The sequence below is a fragment of the Diabrotica virgifera genome, chromosome 5, assembly GCF_917563875.1.
Source record: "Diabrotica virgifera virgifera chromosome 5, PGI_DIABVI_V3a".
NCBI lineage: Eukaryota > Metazoa > Arthropoda > Insecta > Coleoptera > Chrysomelidae > Diabrotica > Diabrotica virgifera.
The window spans coordinates 153,737,365-153,758,689 of NC_065447.1; the positions used below are offsets into that span (position 1 = coordinate 153,737,365).

Here is a 21,325-nt window from a genome sequence, read left to right on the forward strand (position 1 = left end):
CAACAGGTTATTTGTATTTAAAGATTAAATTAATTTTTACTTACTACTTTCCAAAAATTTTTACTAAAACAATACTAAAAATAAAAAAAAAGTTGACGGAATTGAACCAGGGACTTCTCGATCTCCGGCCGAACGCGCTACCACCGAGCCAAATTCCCGTTTCCTTGACAGCTTACATGATTTCTCATACATACTGACAAATTCAATATACCAAGTAAGTGAGGTATAAAAAATACTTTAAAATTTAAAGTAAATATACTTACTATTATTATAAAATATTTTATTCCCGAGGAAGACACATCCAAAGACACAAAAATTATAATAAATAATACATTTACTAAAAACACTAATATATTCTTTTAATGACTTATTTGCGCTGATACATACATAATTTGAAAGATTAGCAACGAACTACCTACTGTCTGTCTGCGCATGCGCCAGGCAAGTATAAAATTTCACCCTCGATCGTAAAGAAGTATAACTTCAAAAAAAATATATTATTGTTACCACAAAATAACATTTCAAAACAGCATAATTGGAACTAAAACTAAAAATTGTATTTCACTGTTCAAATTTTAGATGATAAATCCGGAACACAGTGTAAGCATAAAGCTAGTAAATCGTTGCAATCAAGACAGTTTTCATTGTTCACATTTCGGTGGTAAATCAACAAACAATGTTAGCATAAGGGTCGGAGAGATGGAGGCGGATTTTGCTCGTGATCAGTCATATGGACAAACTATACGGGGATATGTTGTATTAGTCGTGCACATGACTTTCCCACACGTGAGGATAGCTAAGGGAGGACGAGGGTGGGTATAAGGGGTAAAATTCGCGGTTTTTATTGTTTTTTGTGTGATGCTCGTGATCGAGATAATGTATCAAAATTTGTGAAGAAGTAAGTCTTAACGTAACTAAGCAAAATCTCCAGTGGCGGACAGTTCCGTGGTGGAAAAAGGGGTGGCGGACAGGGGTGAATATGCAAATTGTAAGGGTTTAATTGTGACACTCGTGATAGAATTTTTTTTTACTTAATCCAGAACTCGTCTACCTTTTGGTGTGAGTTATTACGGAGTTAGGTTCTCCGTCGTTTTCTTCCACATTTCCTTCCATTTCCTTCTATCCATGGCCAATGCTTTTGTTTCCTCCCATTTTATTCCTCTTTTGTCGGCCGCTTCCCTCACTTCTTCTGTCCATGTCTTTCTTGGTCTTCCTCTCTTCTTTCTTTCCATATCTCTCGCTTCATATATTTGTCTTACTATTTTCTCTTCTCCTCTTCTCAGTACATGTCCGAGCCATCTAAGTTGTCCTTGTTCGATTGTTGTTGTAACTGGATGTATTTTCAGATTTTCTCTAAAGATTTGATTTCTAATTTTATATTTTCTTGTTTTCCCCTCTATTGTTCTCAAAAATCTCATTTCTGTGCTTATTAGTCTATTCTTTTGCCTTTTTGTTAATGCACAAGATTCACAGGCATAGGTTAGAGTGGGTTTCACAATCTCTTTACTATTTCCGTTTTTATATTCTTAGGTATTTCTTTCTTTTTTAAAAAGTTACTCTTAATAATATTGTACAGCTTACTAGTCATTGTTTTTGATTTTTCTTTGTTTATTTTCATATTTCTGATTTTAAGCTCTTCATACAATATGTTTATATTTTCTTGAAATTGTTTTTCTGACTCTCCAATGATCACCAGGTCATCTGCGTAGCATAGTTCTGTTATTTGTATCATTCTCAACTTCCAATATCCTACATTATATTTTCTCCATTTGTGTTTGCATTCTTTTATTACGTCATCTAGTACTAGGTTAAAGAGTAGTGGGCTCAGGACACAACCCTGTTTTAATCCAATGTTGCTGTCGAATACTTTTGATTTTTTATTTCTTGTCCTTACATAGCTTTTCGTTTTTTCGTATAAACTCTGGATGCATCCTATTAGATCTTGTTCAATTTTTCTCTTCTCTAGTATTTTCCAAATATCTTCTCTTTTAATTCTGTCGAAAGGTTTTTCCATATCTATGAAACATACATGTATTTATTTTTCTGTTTTGAGCTTTTTCTATTATTTGTCTTATAATGAAAACCTCTTTCTTTTCTGAAACCACTCTGGCTCTCCTCAAAGGTGTTTTCCAGTTTCTCTCTTAGCCTGTTTTCTAGTATACTAGCATAAAGTTTTCCTCTTGTGCTTCCAAGTGTTATTCTTCTATAGTTTGAGCATTCTTTGCTATCTCCTTTTTTATACAATGGTGTTATAATGCCTATCTGCCAGTCTAGTGGTACTTTCTTTTCATTTTTAGCTTGGTTCATGATGTTTAGTAATTCTTTTTGTCTTTCTTCATTCATGTGTTTCACCATTTCTGCAGTTATATCGTCATGTCCCGGTGCTTTTCCCATCTTGATTTTGTTGATTACATTTGTTAATTCTTTTTGTGTTATATTTCCTATCTGTTCCTGTTGCTCTTTGGAGTGTGTTGATTTTTGTTTTGTTCTATATTATCTCCTCCTACTTGTTCCACTTCCAAGAGTTCTTCAAAGTATTATCTCCACCTCTCCATAATCTCATTCTCTTCTGTAAGTATGGTTCCATTCTTATCCTTTACGTTTTTCAATGTATTTGGTTTTGGTTTTCACATGCTCTTAAGTGTGCTATAGAACAATTTCTGGTTTTCACCGAATGCTTCTGTTAATTTATTTCCAAATTCTACCCACGTTCTCTCTTTGTTATTTTTAACCATCTATTTAACTTCTGTTCTTTTTTCTTTGTACTTGTCATAGCTTTCTTGCTTTCTGTCTGTTAGGTATTTTTTCCACAGTTGCTTCTTTTCTTGTACTATTTTTTGTCCACCATGCCATGCGTTTTTGGGGTTATTACTTATTTTTGTTACTCTAAAACTCTCTTTTGCAGCTACTAATAGACTATGTTTATAATCTTTCCATCTTTCTTCTATATTTTGGTACTTATTTTCTCTTTTCCTATGTTCCGCTAGGCATTTCTGGTATCTACTCTTAACTTCTATTTCTTTCAGTTTGTAGCTTCTGATTTTTTCTTTTATTATTTTTCTCTTCTTGTCATTTTGTATGTCTTTTATTATTCTAAAACTCATTTTGACTAGATAATGGTCACTTCCAATATCTGCGCTCCTTTTTACCTTAATATTTTTGACTGCTTTCCATATCTCGCAGTTAATTAGGAAATAATCAATGATTGATCTCTCGCCTCTACCCCTCTCTTCGCTTGTGTATTTGTGGACGTCTTTGTTTGTAAACTTTGAATTTCCTATTATCAGATCATTTTCGATGCATAAATTTATAGTCCGTGTTCCATTATCGTTTCTCGTCTCTTCTCCCTCTTTTCCTAGCCATTTTTCTATACCAGCATTTTGTTTTCCCACTCTTCCATTCATGTCGCCCAATATTAATAAATTGTTATTCTCCGTCTTATCTATTATTTCTTGAAGTTTTTCAAAATACTTATTTTTTTCATTTTTGTTTGTATTATCAGTTGGTGCATATGTTATTATATAACTTATAACTAGACTTTTCTTGTTTAATCTTTACTTGAACTGTTAAAATCCTCTCGTTTGTAAATTGGACATCGATGATGTTCTTCATGTAGGACGGAGTTACAATTACTGCTACTCCTGCTTTCGCTGTGCTACTTTGGTCCACTCCTGACCACCATATATTGTATCCGTCTTTTATTTCTTTCATTCCTGTTCCTTTCTTCTTTGTTTCTCTGACTCCTAATATGTCAATTTTCAGTTTTTTCATTTCTTCTACTATTTCCTCTTCTTTGCCATTTATTCCTCTTGTGTTCTAAATACCTATTTCTATCGTTTCGTTATTTATTAGTTCACGCCCTTGCTGTTTTCCGTTATTATTTTTTATTTTATTATCATTCTCTGGTTTGTTTGTCCTTATTCCTGCCGTGATCGAGATAGTGCACCAAAATTTGGGAATAAGTAGGTTATAACCTAACTAAGCAAAATCTCAAGGGGCGGACAGCCCCGTAGGGGACAAAGTACTGCGGACAGGGGTGAATTCTCAGCAACTCATATTTTTGTCCTCTGGTGATGTGACCAAAATATTCCAGTTTTCTTGTTTTTATACTGTTCATAATTTCTAAAAACGTCGTAGCACTTCAACATTGGTAATCCTTTGAATCCACTGAATTTTCAATATTCTTCTGTAACACCACATTTCGAACGCTTTTATTTTTCATAAGTATTGTCTCTTCAGTGTCCAAGCTTCCATTCCGTATAGTAGTATAGAAAATATGTAGCATCAGAGCTCTCAATCTGAGAGGCAACTGAAGGTCTTTGTTTGCAAGCAGTGTCTTCAATATTATAAATGCTTGCTTTGCAGTTTCAATTTGGACTTTACTTTCTTTGCTTTGGTCATTTTTGTCATCAACCCAGGTTCTCAGATATTTTTATATCTTTACTTTTTCTATTTGGGTTTTCTCTAGCAATAACCTTTCATGTCCATGTTGTGTTTTTGAGACAATCATAAATTTAGTTTTTTTTTCTTGTTTAGTTTGAGTCCGTATCGAATGCAATAATCGTTAATTCTATTTAACAATTCTTGTAACGATTCCAGGGTATCTGCCATTATAACGGTGTCACCAGCGAATCTTGTGTTATTTACTATTCTTCCGTTTATAAAGATACCATCACTTAGTTCCCCTATTGCTTCCTGAAATATGGCTTCACTGTACACGTTAAATAATAGTGGGAACACAACCCTGTCTTACTCCTCTATATCAATATTCTCGGATTCTTGTTCTTCTATCTTTATATTGGCCTTTTGATTCCAATGCAGATTGATGATAATTCGTAAATCTCGTCTGTCTATATCTCAGTTTTTCAATAATTCTATTAGTTTTTCATGTCGAACCCTGTCGAACGCTTTTTTGAAGTCGATGAAAAAGGAAAAAATATCCAGGTTCATATCTAAGCATCTTTGAGAGAGGACATTAAACGCAAACAATGCCTCTCTTGTTCCAAGTCCTTTGCGGAACCCACATTGGGTATCATCCATATCCAGCTGTTCCCACAAGTGGGAAAATCATGTACGCGACTAATACAACATATCCCCGTATAGTTTGTCCATATTACCGATCACGAGCAGAATCCGTTTAGAGCTCGTAAACTATACAACCGGTTAATCATTGCAATCAAGACAATTTTCACTGTTCACATTTCGGTGGTAAAAGCAACGACGGAATTCAGTCGCGATTATAAATTTACACATTCTTCTTTCCCCTCTAAAAGTTAGAATAATAAACTTTGGGATAGCTCGCCATACAAAGTTAGTACGCTAGTCACAGTCACTAAGAGCAAAAATAGGATATTACCTACGAATTCGTAGAGTGAACTCTAGTATAAACGGAAGAAAAAGAGTGGTTTGGGTGCGGTTCAATACAGTTGTTCAGAGCTGCAGCCAACAAAGTTAAGATTGCTGTGATAGTAGCCAACCTCCAATAGGAGACGGTACTACAAGAAGAAGAAGAAGGTTAGAATACCTGGCTCCTGGCTTTTACACTGGTGAGTCTGGTTCGATTCCAGGAATCGGAAATCCTTTTTGTTTTTAAAATTGACATTTTGATTTGCAAAATAATTGTTTTTATAATACTTTTTTATATTGTGTCGTGTAAATAATAAAAAAGTTGTATTATAAAAAGTTCTGTTTTATAAAAGTGTACTTAATTATTTTTATTATTAATTTTCCCGGTCTTTTGTCATTTTGTGCCCCGGTTTTGGGCCTGCTGACACATCATTTATTAATAAGCTTTGGAACATCTAACTAAATAAAAAAAACAACCATGCTAAAATGCTCCGTTCAAATTTGCCGCTATCTCCCAGACTATATCCTACCGCATGGATTTTAAAGTCGATCCTATGACAATATGCGCTTTTATTTTGGGGGTACCCTCTCGGGGGTGGAAAATTTTTTGGTCAAAATAACTACAGAAGTGGCTAGAAAACCCAAGCAAAAACCTTTGTATTTTGTTTTTGAAATCCAATGTTGAGTTACTCGTGGTTGAAAATTTGTCATTTTCATTGGAAAATGTCACCTTTTCGGACGCTTTTTTTTTGCGAATACCTTAAAAATTATGCATCTACCGAAAAGAATTCAACATTTTTATAGCTTATGAAACATCAAAGAGATTCGTTTCTTCATAAATCTTCTAGTTATAACACAAAAAGGGATATGGTAGGTGAAAAAATATTTTTTTGGTGCATGCTAAAATCGCTGTGTTTAACGTAAAATAACAGAGAAATGGTCGACTTTAAGCGTATAATAGGTTTGTTTTACATTTGTGTACATTTGTGTACATTTGATTATCTTCATATTCAGGTTTTTTAAATAAAAACTATCTATCCTGTGATCTTTTCAACTTTTTCTACTTAAATATACTTTCTTTTTTCTATTTCCTTTATAAATTTTTTATCTATTTTTTTCTACAGTTTTCTATTTGTTTTTCTATATTGTTTCTTTAATATGTACATAATGATGTACTGCCAACTATTTGGGAGTGCATAGGTACTACATACTTATTTCGCAGAGAGTTAGTTGTAGGTTGTTAAGTGAATCATGAGCTTGTAGAAAAATTTTTAGTCAGAGAAATTCGCTCGTTTTAAATGTAAGTGGAACTAATTCAAAACTTTATAGGGTTGTTTCTAATGAAAAAGGAAAAGCTGAGGACTTGTCAGAATCTCGTGTTTCCTTATGTAGAATTCCACTGAGCTTAATTTTGCAACGGGAGAAAAGCCACTGTCTTTTGTGTTGTTCTGAAATAGTGCTTTTTCTTTAGGACTGGTACCTATATAAATACGCTTAACCAGAAATAATTAGACAACTTTTCCTCTTTGCATAAAAAATGCAGTTTGATAAACTTTTGTCCGTTAACGTATATGATAACACTAAAAATTTAGAAAAAAAAATCATGGTGAAAATAGTTATCTTTATTTAATAATTCAATCATTCCTTATCTCATTTCTGACACTACTGATCAGAAAAATCTCAAAATCTACTCTTGACTTCTAGAATTCTACAATCGGCACGCCAACTTGATGCTCACTGGATGCGCAACAAAATTACCGAAGATTTCCTTAGTAAGAGAAGTAAACTCGATCCCAGCGTTCATCCATCTCTTTCTCTCTGAATACTTCCTCCGTCTGCTCTCCTAGTCCTGAGAAGTTTTTCCTAATCCTGACGAGTATTACATCCCTTTACAGCTCATCAAAGTAATAGCATACTGAAGAGCAATATTTCAATACTTTGGCCCAATTTTCAACGTGTTTTTTATCCTCAAGACTTAAGACCACAAGATGAATCACATGTTGTATTTATTTCAAACTCGTCGTAGAAGATTCTGCCATTTTCAAATACTAATAAAGGTATTCTTTGCGTTTTTTGCTTACACACGATGTTATTGTGCCCAACGTTTATGTTTATCCTAAAAAAAATGTATATTAGGAACTGTAAAAATATTTCTGTAGAAAAAAGTAAACAAAATCTTGTATAAATTCATGTAAAATTCAAGAATTTTAGAAGATTTCAATCCCTACCTAGAGTGGATTACCATTGCTTTTGAGGAAACTGTGAAAGAAGTGGAATAGAAATGATTTTAATCTTTCATTAATGATGGTGAGGGGTACTTGGGGCTCACATGGGATATTAATGATACTGTACAGTTAGTAATTATTGTTGCAGCCTGTCAATGAAACTATTTTTATATATGAAAATAAAAGTGAGCTTGCCATAGTCATTCTGCAAGATCAGTTGTATTCAAAATGAAAATAGTAAAATATTTATCCATAATACATGTGTCAAAATGCAATGGAAATTGCTCAACAGCTTATTAGACGAGGAATTTGACAGAAAAATAGTAGAATTAACTAAAATAGTAACAGCAATGGTTGCGAAGAAGTTTAACCATTTCAATGATGATAACTTGATGGTAAAATTATTGTACAAAATAAAACTAATAAGTATCTTGGATAGGTATTACAGAATAATGGTAAGCGGGTGGAGATGCATATAGTAAATTGAGCAATGGATGCCATGGAAGGGGCAAGTGATATGTTGTGTGACAGAAAGATTTCAACGAAACTAAAAATAAAATTATATACTTCATCGATATAACCAGTTTTGATGTTCAAAACTAAGTATTGGACAGTTAAAAAGAAAATGGAAAATCAACGAATTCATATGGAGGAAATGAGAACACTCAGGTGGATGAATGAAGTGATAAAAGACGATGAAATTAAGAATGGATATCTTAACAGAAGTTTAATTCATGCGAAAATGAAAATGTACAGGTTAAAGTGGTTAGGTCATATTCAACGTCGAAAGGATAATCACCTAAATAAGACGTGGTGGGAAACGTCTAGGTAGGTATGTCATTTTTGAAGAGGGCTTTTATATTGTAATGTAATAACCGCACAAAAATTATGAATGGTTTATAGAATGTTTTCAAAAAAAATTTAAATACTCATTCTGGCTTATCGTATGTTCAAAATACATTCAAGCAATACACTAAAACCAAAGTATTATAATATATTCAGATGTTTGCATTAAAAGCATGATTTTACAAGACTTTGTATACGTAGTGTAGAAGTAAAACGTAAAAACTGTTTTGTAATGTAATCATTGAAATCTTACCTATTATTGCAGTATTCTGATGTGTAAGTTTGTTTGTATTTATCGACGTTCACTATATATCTCCAGATTCCATTGACGTTCTTCATAACCGTGGGTCTTAAACTTGTTTTTGTGACACCGCATAAAGGCTGCGGGGTGTTGCTTCTGGTACCACCCCCTACTCTAAAAGGAATTCAAAAAGATAAAATAAAATCTTTGAAATTGTGTATTGTGTGAATTTTATTTAATATAATGCATTTATAGTTTCTTAAGGTGATACAGTAGGGATCAACAGGTAGCCAAAACGAGTTCCAAGATTGCGGCTGTAATTTTGAATATTTTTTCGAGATATTTGGCACAGGTATTCGTAATATAATAAAGAATGGCGGTACAGAGCCCAATTTGAAAAATATATTATTATGTGGAAATTACTCTGTAATTAAATACAATATTAAAAAAACGAGACTGTACCGCCATTAAGAAGAACAAAAAAATACACTTTCTTCAAATATACTTTTTTATCCGATGCCTAGATTTTGTGTCATTTTGGAACTACTAATGAACTAAAAAATTTTAGTAGTTCCAACATGACATAAAATCTAGGCATCGGATAAAAAAGTTTATTTGAAGAAAGTGTATTTTTTTGTTCTTCTTAATGGTGGTACAGGCTCGTTTTTTTAATATTGTATTTAATTACAGAGTAATTTCCACACATTAATTTATTTTTCAAATTGGGCTCTGTACCGCCATTCTTTATTATATTAGGAATACGTGTGCCAAATATCTCGAAAAAATATTCAAAATTACAGCCGCAATCTTGGAACGCGTTTTCGCTACCTGTTGATCGCTACTGTTTCCTCTTCTTCGTTAAAATAAACGTGATTGATGCGTTTTAGTATTATTTTTAAGTGGTATTAGACTGTCTAATTTTCTACCAGCGTCTAAAGTCTACTGCTCTGTCTCAAACCATATTTCTATTGATAATTTTAATTTGCAAAAAACGTGTAATACATTATATTTAGAATAATTAATACAAGTAGGAGTTTCTGCGAAATCAGTAACGAATAACACAAACCAGAAGAGTAATACGTTGCCTAAACGGAAATCCAATATTAAAAAACAACGGAAATATACCTGTGTTAAAAAAATCTTACCCTTTCTTTGTTAAAAATAGTTTAACTTATATCATGGAAAATCACCCATTAAGAGAATGAAGCTCAAAACGACAGAGCTGGAGAAATGGTGTGTAGGAAATCTTCAAAAAGGTTATCCTTAGTAATGCTATCGTTATACAGCGTATTACACCTGGTGGCTTATTAACAATATACAGTTATTTATTTTTAACACATAAGCAAAACGCTCGGGCAGGTCGATTTTTAAAATAATCATAGTATATTATAGCATCAACGTTTTCGAACTTTACGCGTTCCCTTTTCAGGTGATGTCAATCCGAAAAAACCAAAACGTACCTCAACCTTGCACAATAAATGGGCACATTTTAGAACAAGTCAATAGATTTAAGTACTTGGGATGTTGGATCGATAGCAGCCTAAATCCTGATCTAGAAATAAAATCGAGAATAGAACAGGCCAGAAAATCCTTCCAAAAAATCAAAAAGCTGCTTTGTAATTCTCGAATAAAACTCTAAATTCGACTTCGTTTATCCAAATGCTACGTGTGGTCGACACTTCTCTATGCAGTTGAGACATGGACCCTTAAAACATCAGCCGTAAATAAGTTGGAGGCCTTTGAGATGTGGATCTACCGGAGAATCCTCAAAATTTTATGGATATCGCATACCTCAAACGAAGAAGTACTGCATAGAATAGGCAAGGCAAGAGAACTTTTCAACACAGTGAAAGTTAGGAAAACATCATACCTAGGCTACATACTGAGAAATAATAAGTACCAATATGCTCAACTTATAGTGAAAGGAAAAATCGAAGGAAGGAGAGGACTAGGGAGAAAAAGACTATCGTGGCTCAGAAACATCCGACAATGGACAGGGCTAAATTTTGAACAGCTAATAAGAACAGCTGAAGACAGAGAAGTGTTTGCAATTGTAGTAGCCAACCTCCATTGAGGAGACGGCACTTTAAAAAGAAGAAGAATACAGGGGCATGCGTTGGGGACAGTCCGTAAAATAATCTATCCTTAGGAACTCGAAAACGTCAGATTAAGACAAGGTAAGTTAAGTACATGCAGAACAGTGTATATTTACAAAATCTGACGATTTGAAATCAAAAAACTGAAAAATACGTGCTCAATATTTTTAACAATATATCGAATGATACCAAACACGACCGCCACGGAGGGGGTGGGGGTTGACTTTATAATTTTAAATAAGAACCCCGCGATATTTCTCGAAGTCAACATCAGATCGCAAAACTGAAAAATACGTGTTCAATATTTTTCAAAAATCTACCGAATGACAGCAAACACGACCCTCCACGGAGGTGGGTGGGGGCTACTTTAAAACCTTAAATAAGAACCCCATTTTTTATTGCAGATTTGGAATTACAAAGACATTTTTTCGAATTATAGATAGGTGGCGCTAAAATCGGAAAAAAACAATTTTGGAAATGGAAAAATAAATAAAAAAATGGAAAATTCCCACTAAAATGGAATACTTAACTTAAACTTTTTAGGTTTTAGGACAAATCTTCACAAACCAAAAGGTTCCCATGACGCTTTAGTAACTGCAAATTTACCATCTAATGCTCCCGTACTATATCGGATAACGTTATCGGACGTTTTTAAACCACAATGTAATAATTATATAGGATGAAAAAAATGTATTGCAATTCGATATCTTTTTATTCAACCACTAAGAATGAAATTATTTCTCAACAGTTCTCTTAATAACTGCAGATTTGGCAGAATTTTATTAGGAAGAAAGCAGAATTTTACAGTTTATTTTTATAATAAACTTATTTTAAAGTAAAATTATGATTTATTTCCAATGAAAATAATAAACTGTAAAAAATTTTAACATGTAAATTGCTATAAAAAAAAACCTTCTAAAAAATGTGTGAGTAAATAACTCAAAAATCCGAACAAAAAACACAACCAGGACAAATTAACAAATTGGTTTTGACTAAACTAAGCATAGGAAAAATATGAAAAACTAACAAAAATACATTTAAAAGAAACTTTTTGTATATTCTAAGGGACTTTCGGCCCTCTTTAATAATGCAATATTTCATTCCGTGTTTAAATTTTTCAAAAATATTTATTAGTTTTCTCAAATTTCGAAAAAAAAACGAATGCAATTAAAAAGCATAGCCGAAATTTTGTGCCTACCGCCAGACAAGTGACAATTTACGGCGCTGTAAGAGCAGTAAAGTGAAGCGGCAGTAGCGGCAGTAAAAAGCATGACCAGACGGGGATGTAAAATACGGTTTGTCGCGAGATGTAAATACAGCGTTTTGGTTGTTGCTGTGGCTAGATGAGCTACAAATTTGGACCCATGTCCATTCGTTTGCGACACGACGCCGAAGATGGGGCTCGTTCAACCACTGGGATCCACTACACTAAACGTGGAACCCATTTTCGCGCTTCATTTTACTGCTATTACAGCGCCATAAATTGTTGCTTGTCTGGCCGTAGCCTGATGAAGGCAATTATAAAATATTTATTTACCTTGAATGGAGCACACGATTCATCTCTTGAGTTTTGAATAGTTCTCCGAAGAGGGAATTGATAGGGTTATTACCAGTCACTTTATTCATCTCTTTCCAAATCTCTATACACGGATAATACTTCTGATCTTCGCAGATCTGATGAGGGCACTTTTTATAGTGCTTGAAATGTTGGGGAGACAAGTACACATTCTCACTGGCTTGGTTGCATTCTTCAGGATACGGCAACTTATTCTAAAAAATTTGTTTAATTGAAATCTTAAACTTCTAGAATTTTGGAAATGAAAGTTTACGTTCATTGGGGCATTTGAAATTAACTTATAGTACGTTCTTTAACGGTAAAATATTACAAAACCTCTAAATGTTAAAGAACCGATTTAACTGACATGAAATTTGGCATACATTTAGCTTATAACTCAAAGAAAAAAAAGTGATAATATGCGTATGTGTGCTGTGGCCCTGGAGGTGAGTTTCACCCCTTCTCGGGGGTGAAAAAATATATGTACAAAATAACTTCGGAATTCAATAAACTGACTAATTCTAAGCGACTTTTGTTCTATAGAGTTTCTTCACCAAGTCAACACCTTTCGAGTTATTTGCGAGTGAATATGTTCATTTTTCAACAAAATAACCACGTTTTTAGACGGTTTTTCGCAAATAACTCAAAAAACAAGTATTTTGTCGAAAAAAATATTCTTAATAAAAATATAGCTTATAAAATAGTGAAAAAAATGGTGCATATAAGAAGTCTGTAGACCTAGTAGAAGCAAAGTTGTAGCTAATGAAAAGTAGGTTCTTATTCGTCAAATTCCAAAGCGAATATTTCATCGAGAAATTACCAAAAAACGAAACACTTTTCGGGGAACACTCTCTACAACTTTTTTAAAGTGTTTAAAAAAGGTTTATTTTTGTTTTTAAAAGAAACTTGTAACATTAAAACTAAGTGAGTTACGGTCAAAATATTGTTGGTCCCTTTTATTTTTTTTAAAGAATCACGAAAAGAACCCCTTACTTAGCATTCCAAATAAAATTAATCGTTACCGCTTCACAAGTTACGTTGTTTATTTATTATTTATACGATCTGTAAGTTTCATCTAGTGATGAGCGAGACTGGTCTTGGTCTTGCGGTCTTGGTCTTGGTCTTGCAGCAAGACCAAGACCAAGACCAAGACCAAGACCAAGACCGCCTTTTGGTTGCAAGACCAAGACCAAGACCAAGCTTGCAAGAACAAGACCAAGACCAAGACCGAACCTTGCAAGACCACGCAAGACCAAGACCAACCTGCAAGACTCTTGCACTTTTTTGAGAAAAATTGGTTTTTATTATTTAACTTTATTTTTTTTTAGTTCAATAATATTGTACTGACATTGTAAGGAACCTTAAACAGTATCGAATTTTTAAAATACATAATATTTTGGTTATATTTTTAAGTCGTTTTGATTAAGTCAAACGGTATGCATTTTCTCAACCTTCAAAGTGTCCAGAAGGCAAGTTTTCAAACTGCGACAGTTCAAGGACAATTGAAATTACTTGTAAGACAAAAAAATGTAATTATAGATAGGGTAATCCATTTAAAAAAATGCAATTAAAAACGGTTTTTATGTACCAGTAGTTTTCGCTTTTTTGTCTAATAAAAATACTGACACTTATTTCAATTCTTTTCGCATAATCGAGGAAAAATGTAGGTCGTTAAATTTAAAATGAATACAAAAAATATCATAATAGATTTTGAAAAGGGATTCACAATGCTGTGAAAGCATTGTGGCCTGAATAAAAAATAACTGGTTGTCGATTGTAATGTGTCAAGCTTGGTATCGCAAAATCCAAAGCTTAGGTTCAGTTTCTGAATATAATGACAAAAATTACGATACTGGGAAATTTTTAAAATTATTTTTTGGATTAATTTTTTACAATCAACGAAAGTTGAAAGTTGAATTATTTGTGAAAATCCCGGATGACAAACGTGTAAAGAATTTTACTGATTTCATAGTTGAAAACTATTTGGAAGAATGTAGGTTTTCCCCAGAAAGGGCCAGTAGTACAAATAGTATGTGCCGCACTTGAAATGCATACGCATCATTTCAGTGTGTTTTAAATTCTAGTTTTTACTACCTACATCCGAATATTTTCAACTTTTTAAATGTTATAATGGGTATTCAATCCAAAAATATGTGAAAATAAAAAGTGCGAATAACTCGTGTTACGAGAGCAATGTAGTTTAAATAAAATTAAAGAACTGCAAGATAACAAATTACAGAATTAAGCGTTTATAACTCCTCATTAGGTTTGGTTATTATGTTATAGTATTAGGTCTATAAATAAGTATGGTAAATATGTACGTATTTACTAAAAAGTATGTTTTAGTTAGTTTATAAAAAAAGTTAATTATATTAAATAATGATTAAATAGAGTAAAAAATATTTGATTTTTGTGTTCTCTTAAAAAATTTAATTTATGTTCTTAAATTTGACCCTCGTAGGATAAATACTACAGTGTTCGAGTGAAAGGAGCAGATCATTATCTGTTAACAACTATAAACCGTTTATCCCTTTTCGTAAAATCCGTGAATTGAAGGTCCCAACCATTTGGGGCACCTTTAAGAAGCTCTTTTTCTTTAACATTTTATTAAAATACAGGGGCAATAAACAATAATCCAGACTCAAGACGTGGTCTGAAGGCAGGCGGCAGGTATCGACAGCATGCAAAACACAACGTGACACAACCGAAGGCCGACAATTGCAACAAGGGTTGTAAATGCAGGTTATTCCTACTGATAAACATTACCATTATAAAAATATACTCTAATCTCTTTATATAGAGAGAAACAATTAGGTCATTAGGTGAATGTATAATGTTAAAATTGGTATCCGTTTGAAACTACATTCTACATTCTGTTAAAATTTTAAAGCAAAAAATATAGTTTCATTCCTCACATCTTTATTTATTTCAATGTACATTTTATTCGAAATTGTTTGGTTCAAATTATTGCTACCAAAAAAGCAAGACCAGCAAGACTCTTGCAGCAAGACCAAGACCAAGAACAAGACCGGCTAGTGCAAGACCAAGACCAAGACCAAGACTGCCTTTTAGCTGCAAGACCAAGACCAAGACCAAGCGTGCAAGAACAAGACCAAGACCAAGACTAGCCTGGTCTTGGTCTTGTTCTTGTTTTGCTCATCACTAGTTTCATCGGTTCAAAGTGCTTATTTTTGAAAAGGCTGTATGTAAAATGTCTTGAACGAGTCACTAATCCCGAGTGTATGCAAACTTTGAACAGCCATAGCATAAGAAATTTTTGTCTAACGGGAAAACAATAAATCCAAAATATCCAGAAAAGCAAAACGTACATTTTATTACTCTTTTAGATTTTTGGTATTGCTAATAATTTTTAAGTTATTTTGAAGAAAATTATTTTTTTTCAAAATTAAAAATTTTAAAAATATTATTTTAGAACCAATTTTTTTCAAAAATAAGCACGATGAATCGATGAAACTTACAGATCATAATATAAACACAACATAAATAAAGCAACTTGTGAAGCCGTAACGATTAATTTTATTTAAGTTGTTAATAATTACGGGGTGATTTTCCCGATTTTTTTGCCAAATTAAAAGGGACCAACTGTATTTTGAGCGTAACTTGCTTACATTTGATGCTAGAATCTTTTTTTTTTCGTAAAAATAGAAATAATTTTTTTAAACTCTAAAAAAAGTTGTAATGGGTTTTTTCCAAAAAGTGCTTCATTTTTTGATTATTTCACGTTGAATTATATTTATTTAAAATTTGGCGAATATGAACCTATTTTTCTTTAGCTATAACTGTGCTTCTACTAGGTCTCGATACTTCATGTATACGCCATTTTTTCACTTTTTTACAGGCTATATTTTTGCTAAGAGTAGTTTTTTCGATCAAATACTTACTTTTAGAATTATTTGCGAAAAATTGTATAAAAACGTGTTTGTTTTGTTAAAAAATTAACATAGTTCACTCGCAAATAACTCCAAAAGTATTGGCTTAGTGAAAAATCTGTATAGAACAAAAGTGGTTTAGAATTAGTCAGTTTATCGGATCCCGGAATTATTATGTTTTTCACCCCCGAGAAGCGGTGAAACTCACCCCCAGGGCAAAAGCACACATCGACACAATATCACTTTTTTTCTTTGACATGTTTGATATGCGTATGCCAAATTCCATGTCAATCCAAACGGTTCTTTAAAATTTACAGCAAAAACCGTCAAATAATGTACTACATGTAAATGACCCGTATCGTACAGATATCGTTAAAGAGTTTCACAATAATGTCTAGATTTTCATACACATATCATCTGGTTCTGGGGCTTTGTTAAATTTTAATTAATAGTTTGATAGCAACCTCAGCTTTCACAACACTAGGGCCATTTAAGTGGTCACCCAATTGTTTTGGCTTCTGTGTTGTGTAATCTTATAAAAATTATATGCTAAGCCGGCAAACAAAAAAGGGGAAAACCAACAAAGAAAGGAATAAAAGGTTATAAGTGAATACATAATATATAAAAATTGGTATTACAGGTGAAAAAAATATATAAAATACTACTCATTAAGCGTAGAGAAAGGTATATGGAGTGGCTCTGAACTTATAAAACAAAAATCATGATTGTTGGTAAGAACAAGATTAAAGACGAAACTACGCAGGCGAAATACTGCGCACTAAGCGTAGATAAAGTTATATGGAGTGGCTCTGAACCAAAAAATAAACAAAAATCGGGATTGTCGGTAAGAACAAGATTAAAAACGAAACAATCTACGTTAAAGGAAAAGCTTTAGAGGATTTATGATGTGAGCTAAATGAACAACGGGACCGCATGCTTGAAATAAAACAACCCATTCGGATGGCCAGAAGCGCTTTTAAGGTGATACAGTAGCGATCAACAGGTAGCCAAAACGCGTTCCAAGATTGCGGCTGTAATTTTGAATATATTTTCGAGATATTTGGCACACGTATTCGTAATATAATAAAGAATGGCGATACAGAGCCCAGGTTGAAAAATATATTAATATGTGGAAATTACTCTGTCAATTACTCTGTCACATAAAATATTAAAAAACTAGCCTGTACCGCCATTAAGGAGAACAAAAAAATACACTTTCTTCAAATAAACTTTTTTATCCGATGCCTAGATTTTGTGTCATTTTGGAACTACTAATGAAATAAAAAATATTAGTAGTTCCAAAATGACACAAAATCTAGGCATCGGATAAAAAAGTTTATTTGAAGAAAGTGTATTTTTTTAATATTGTATTTAATTACAGAGTAATTTCCACATATTAATATATTTTTCAAATTGGGCTCTGTACCGCCATTCTTTATTATATTACGAATACGTGTGCCAAATATCTCGAAAAAATATTCAAAATTACAGCCGCAATCTTGGAACGCGTTTTCGCTACCTGTTGATCGCTACTGCTTCCTCTTAATAAAATTAAATCAGTAGGTATAATGTAATGGAAAACTGTGAATAAAAATTAGAACTGCAGTACTGAGATATTACGAATTCTCTGTTCTTTTATACGGAGATAAAGCCTGGAAAATCACGGACGCAACTGAAAATAGGCAAATGAAAAATATAGGGTTGATGCGATTGGTTATATAATAGAAAATAGAAGGAACAGTGGAGTTGAAAAAAACAATAAAACCATTCAGAACCGCTGCAGAGTAAAATGGGCCATGGTAATTGCCAATATCCTTAAAGGATGAGACTAAAATAGTAGGCTTTAATTAAAATCGATGGTGTAAATATCCAGAGAGTTCTGTTTAAAATGGATTATACAAATCCGATTGATAGGTAATTGATGAAAAAACCATGTAACATTTCTAGAAACAAGTTCAGAATAATAGGGGAGTGCATATAGATTTTCACTTCGGAAAAAATCAAACATAATAGAACTACCTGTAATTTCATTAAGAAATGTTAAATAAACAACATATCAAAAAGTTCTACTCGAGAAGTGGGTGGTTCATTTTTTATTAAACAAATTAACTACGAAATTAGATGTTTCTTTAAATAACTCGGAAAATATAAATTTTAGAAAAAAAACTGACTTGACCATTGAAAAATTCAGAAAAATTTACAAAAAAAACCTTATATAGAGAATTTTCTAAAATTAAATCTGTATCTTCTATAATTTTTTATTTATAACGCTAAAGTCACCCTTCTCACAAACATTGGCGCACTGTAAACTAACGTACGGCGAAGTGTACGGTTAAGTTATTTTAATGTAATTTTTGAAATCTTCATAGTTTTTTTAGAATTACCACCACTTTAAGACGGTATTACTCAAGTTCGAACAGATCTTATACAATTTTAAAAGTGTTTTTTTAAATCTTAGGATGTAATCTTTAAAATGCGCTAAATTATTTTACTTTAGAAATGAAAAAAACTATTTCTTTTTAAGAAAATTAAGAAAGCTAACAAAAATGTAATTCAAAAACAGAAAATTACCAGTTAAAAAAATGTTTATACAAAGTGATCAAAACTTTTTCTGTAAAACTTATCTAAAATACATTTAGTAATAAGCTTCAACAATAATAAACGTTCAGCAAAAAAATTTTTTAGCTCTTATACAGTATGTCTGCATAACTTGGAACCTATTGATAACTTTTTATTATCAGTTTTACGAAAAAAAGTTATTCTTTATATAATACTCTGCATCGTATATAATCTAAGATGCAATCATCAAATATCAAATTTAATTAATGTTATACGAGGTATGTCAAAAAATATGAATTTCACTCAAGAGTAAAGTACCTTTACATTTCACAATATCAAAAATTGTTATAAAGAAAAGTTGTTTGGAATTAAAAAATTTGTTTTAGTGTTCAATTACATCCTTCTAATTAAAATATTGTGAATAATAAAGGCACTTAACTCTTACGAAAAATTCATATTTTTTACATACCTCGTATAAAATTTTAAAAAATTGATATCTGATGGATAAATCTTAGATTTTAGACCAGGGAGAGCTGGATAAAACCGGATAAAATAGTTATCATAATTGTAATAAAATGAAGATGAGTATCCGTAATTTGAGAAAAAATTGATTTTTTTTTTTCGATTAGAATGATGTAATTGTATATTTAGACATAGTTTCTAATTTCAAACAACTTTCATAATATCATTTTTTGATATTCTGGAATATAAAGGTACTTTACTCTTTAACGAAATTCATATTTTTGACATAACTCGTATCAAATTGATAAAATTTTATATCTGATGGTTGAGTTTTAGATTTTTGACTATCCAGAGCATTTTATTAAGAATAACTGTTCTTCGTAAAATTGATAATAAAAAAGTTTTCCATGCGGTTCCTAGCTACGCAGACACACTGTATAAAGAAGGTTTAAAAGGGAAGAATCAGCTCTAATAAAGTAATTAATTAAAAATAATTTATTACTGACATAATAGGTAAAAATTTTAAACAAAATTCAATGTAAAAAAAGAATCCTCCAATCGCTTGTAGTTGCATATATCTAATGTAAACATTAAGTGATTAGTACTTACCGAAACTGTCGGTTGGAGTGTAATAAGAATTATAAATGATAACGATAACGATAACAACATTGCGGAAAAACTGCACATATTTCTTAGCACCAGTTACAAAGAGTAATGGACATTGTTTATAAAATTCAGGTGGTTTTTATATAATTTGGTGACGTGAAATACACTTATCTGCAATATTTGCGTCACAAGCTTGCTTATTCCGGTCATGGTGGAAGTACATAAATTTTACATAATATTTGCCCTAATATCATGATAAAAATTAATTGATAAGATGAATCTTAACAAAATCGCGGAAATCCAATATTGGCTATTTTTCCATTATTGAGGTGATGTTATTGTTTTCTTATTTGAAATTATTCCATAATTATCATCATCTTTGAAATGAGTTTATTTAAATGTTTTATATTTTAATATAAACAATTATGCATTTCTGGTATGCACATTTTTATATACACATCGGCATCGTTTAATCTATTTTCAACTCGTTTTCATATTGTATACTATTTCTATTTTTTGATACTTTGACTTATTTAAAGCGGCACATACACGTTTCATAATATTATGCAAATTTTTGAGGGAATATTATGAAGAAGATTGTCCACGGATGTACAATATTATTACGTAACAGGCGGTTTTTTGATATAAAATTAAAATCATGTGGTGATGTAAGGTATTGCAAAATATTACGAAAGGTTGGCTACTAATATTCAATAGAAAAGGGTTTGGCACTAGAGAGGCATTATTTACTTTACAATCACTCATTGAACGGTGTAGAGATATCAACTATCATGATTCATATGTCTGGTTTACTTTGAAAAAGCCTTCGATAAACTACAACACAAAAGGCTTGAAAACATATTACGGAACACAGAAATAGATGATCAGGATGTGAGACTCATTACAAAGGACCCCGCAGAAACCTTATGGGAAATGGCTCTATGTCAAATGCTCTGAAACTTTGGGTTCTGGTAGTCCTTGATGTGTAGAACAAAAGATTCAATGGGCCCATAGCTCCAAAAAATCATGGTTTTAAAATACAAGCCTCTGAAGTTATGTACAGTGAGGACGTCTGAGTTGGAATAAAGTCATTGTCTCGAGAATGGGCGACTCTGGAGATACATCCCGAAACAAGTTGATTTTTATTTTTAAATTATAATTTTTTGGCATATATATCATACTAGTGACGTCATCCATCTGGGCGTGATGACGCAATCGATGATTTTTTTTTAATGAGAATAGGGCTTTTCGTTCACAGTCATTTGTTTCGAGCTTCTGTCATGTGTCACATAATATTAATATGACAGAAACTCGAAACAAATGACAATCGATGAAAAGCCCTATAGAAGTCGTGTATTTCGAATAGGTTATTCAATTCTCAATTCGCTAATATAACCACTAACATAATTATTTGTACAAGGTGCGAAAAAAATTAAATTAATTGAGACAAAAAGAAGAATGTATGTAATTTATTGAATGCAACATACAATTTACTGCTG

General features: G+C 32.1%; 1 protein-coding gene across 1 annotated transcript; it reads right to left on the bottom strand.

Moving 5' to 3' along the window:
* Window positions 1–6,994: 6,994 nt before the first annotated feature.
* On the bottom strand, window positions 6,995–19,967 carry LOC126885179 (uncharacterized). The gene is made up of 4 exons (XM_050651610.1): window positions 19,830–19,967; window positions 12,292–12,524; window positions 8,671–8,832; window positions 6,995–7,462 (listed from the first exon to the last, which is right to left on the bottom strand). The coding sequence occupies exons 1-4, from the start codon at window positions 19,905–19,907 to the stop codon at window positions 7,315–7,317; spliced, it is 621 nt and encodes a 206-aa protein (XP_050507567.1). The 5' UTR covers window positions 19,908–19,967; the 3' UTR covers window positions 6,995–7,314.
* Between the last annotated feature and the right edge of the window lie 1,358 nt (window positions 19,968–21,325).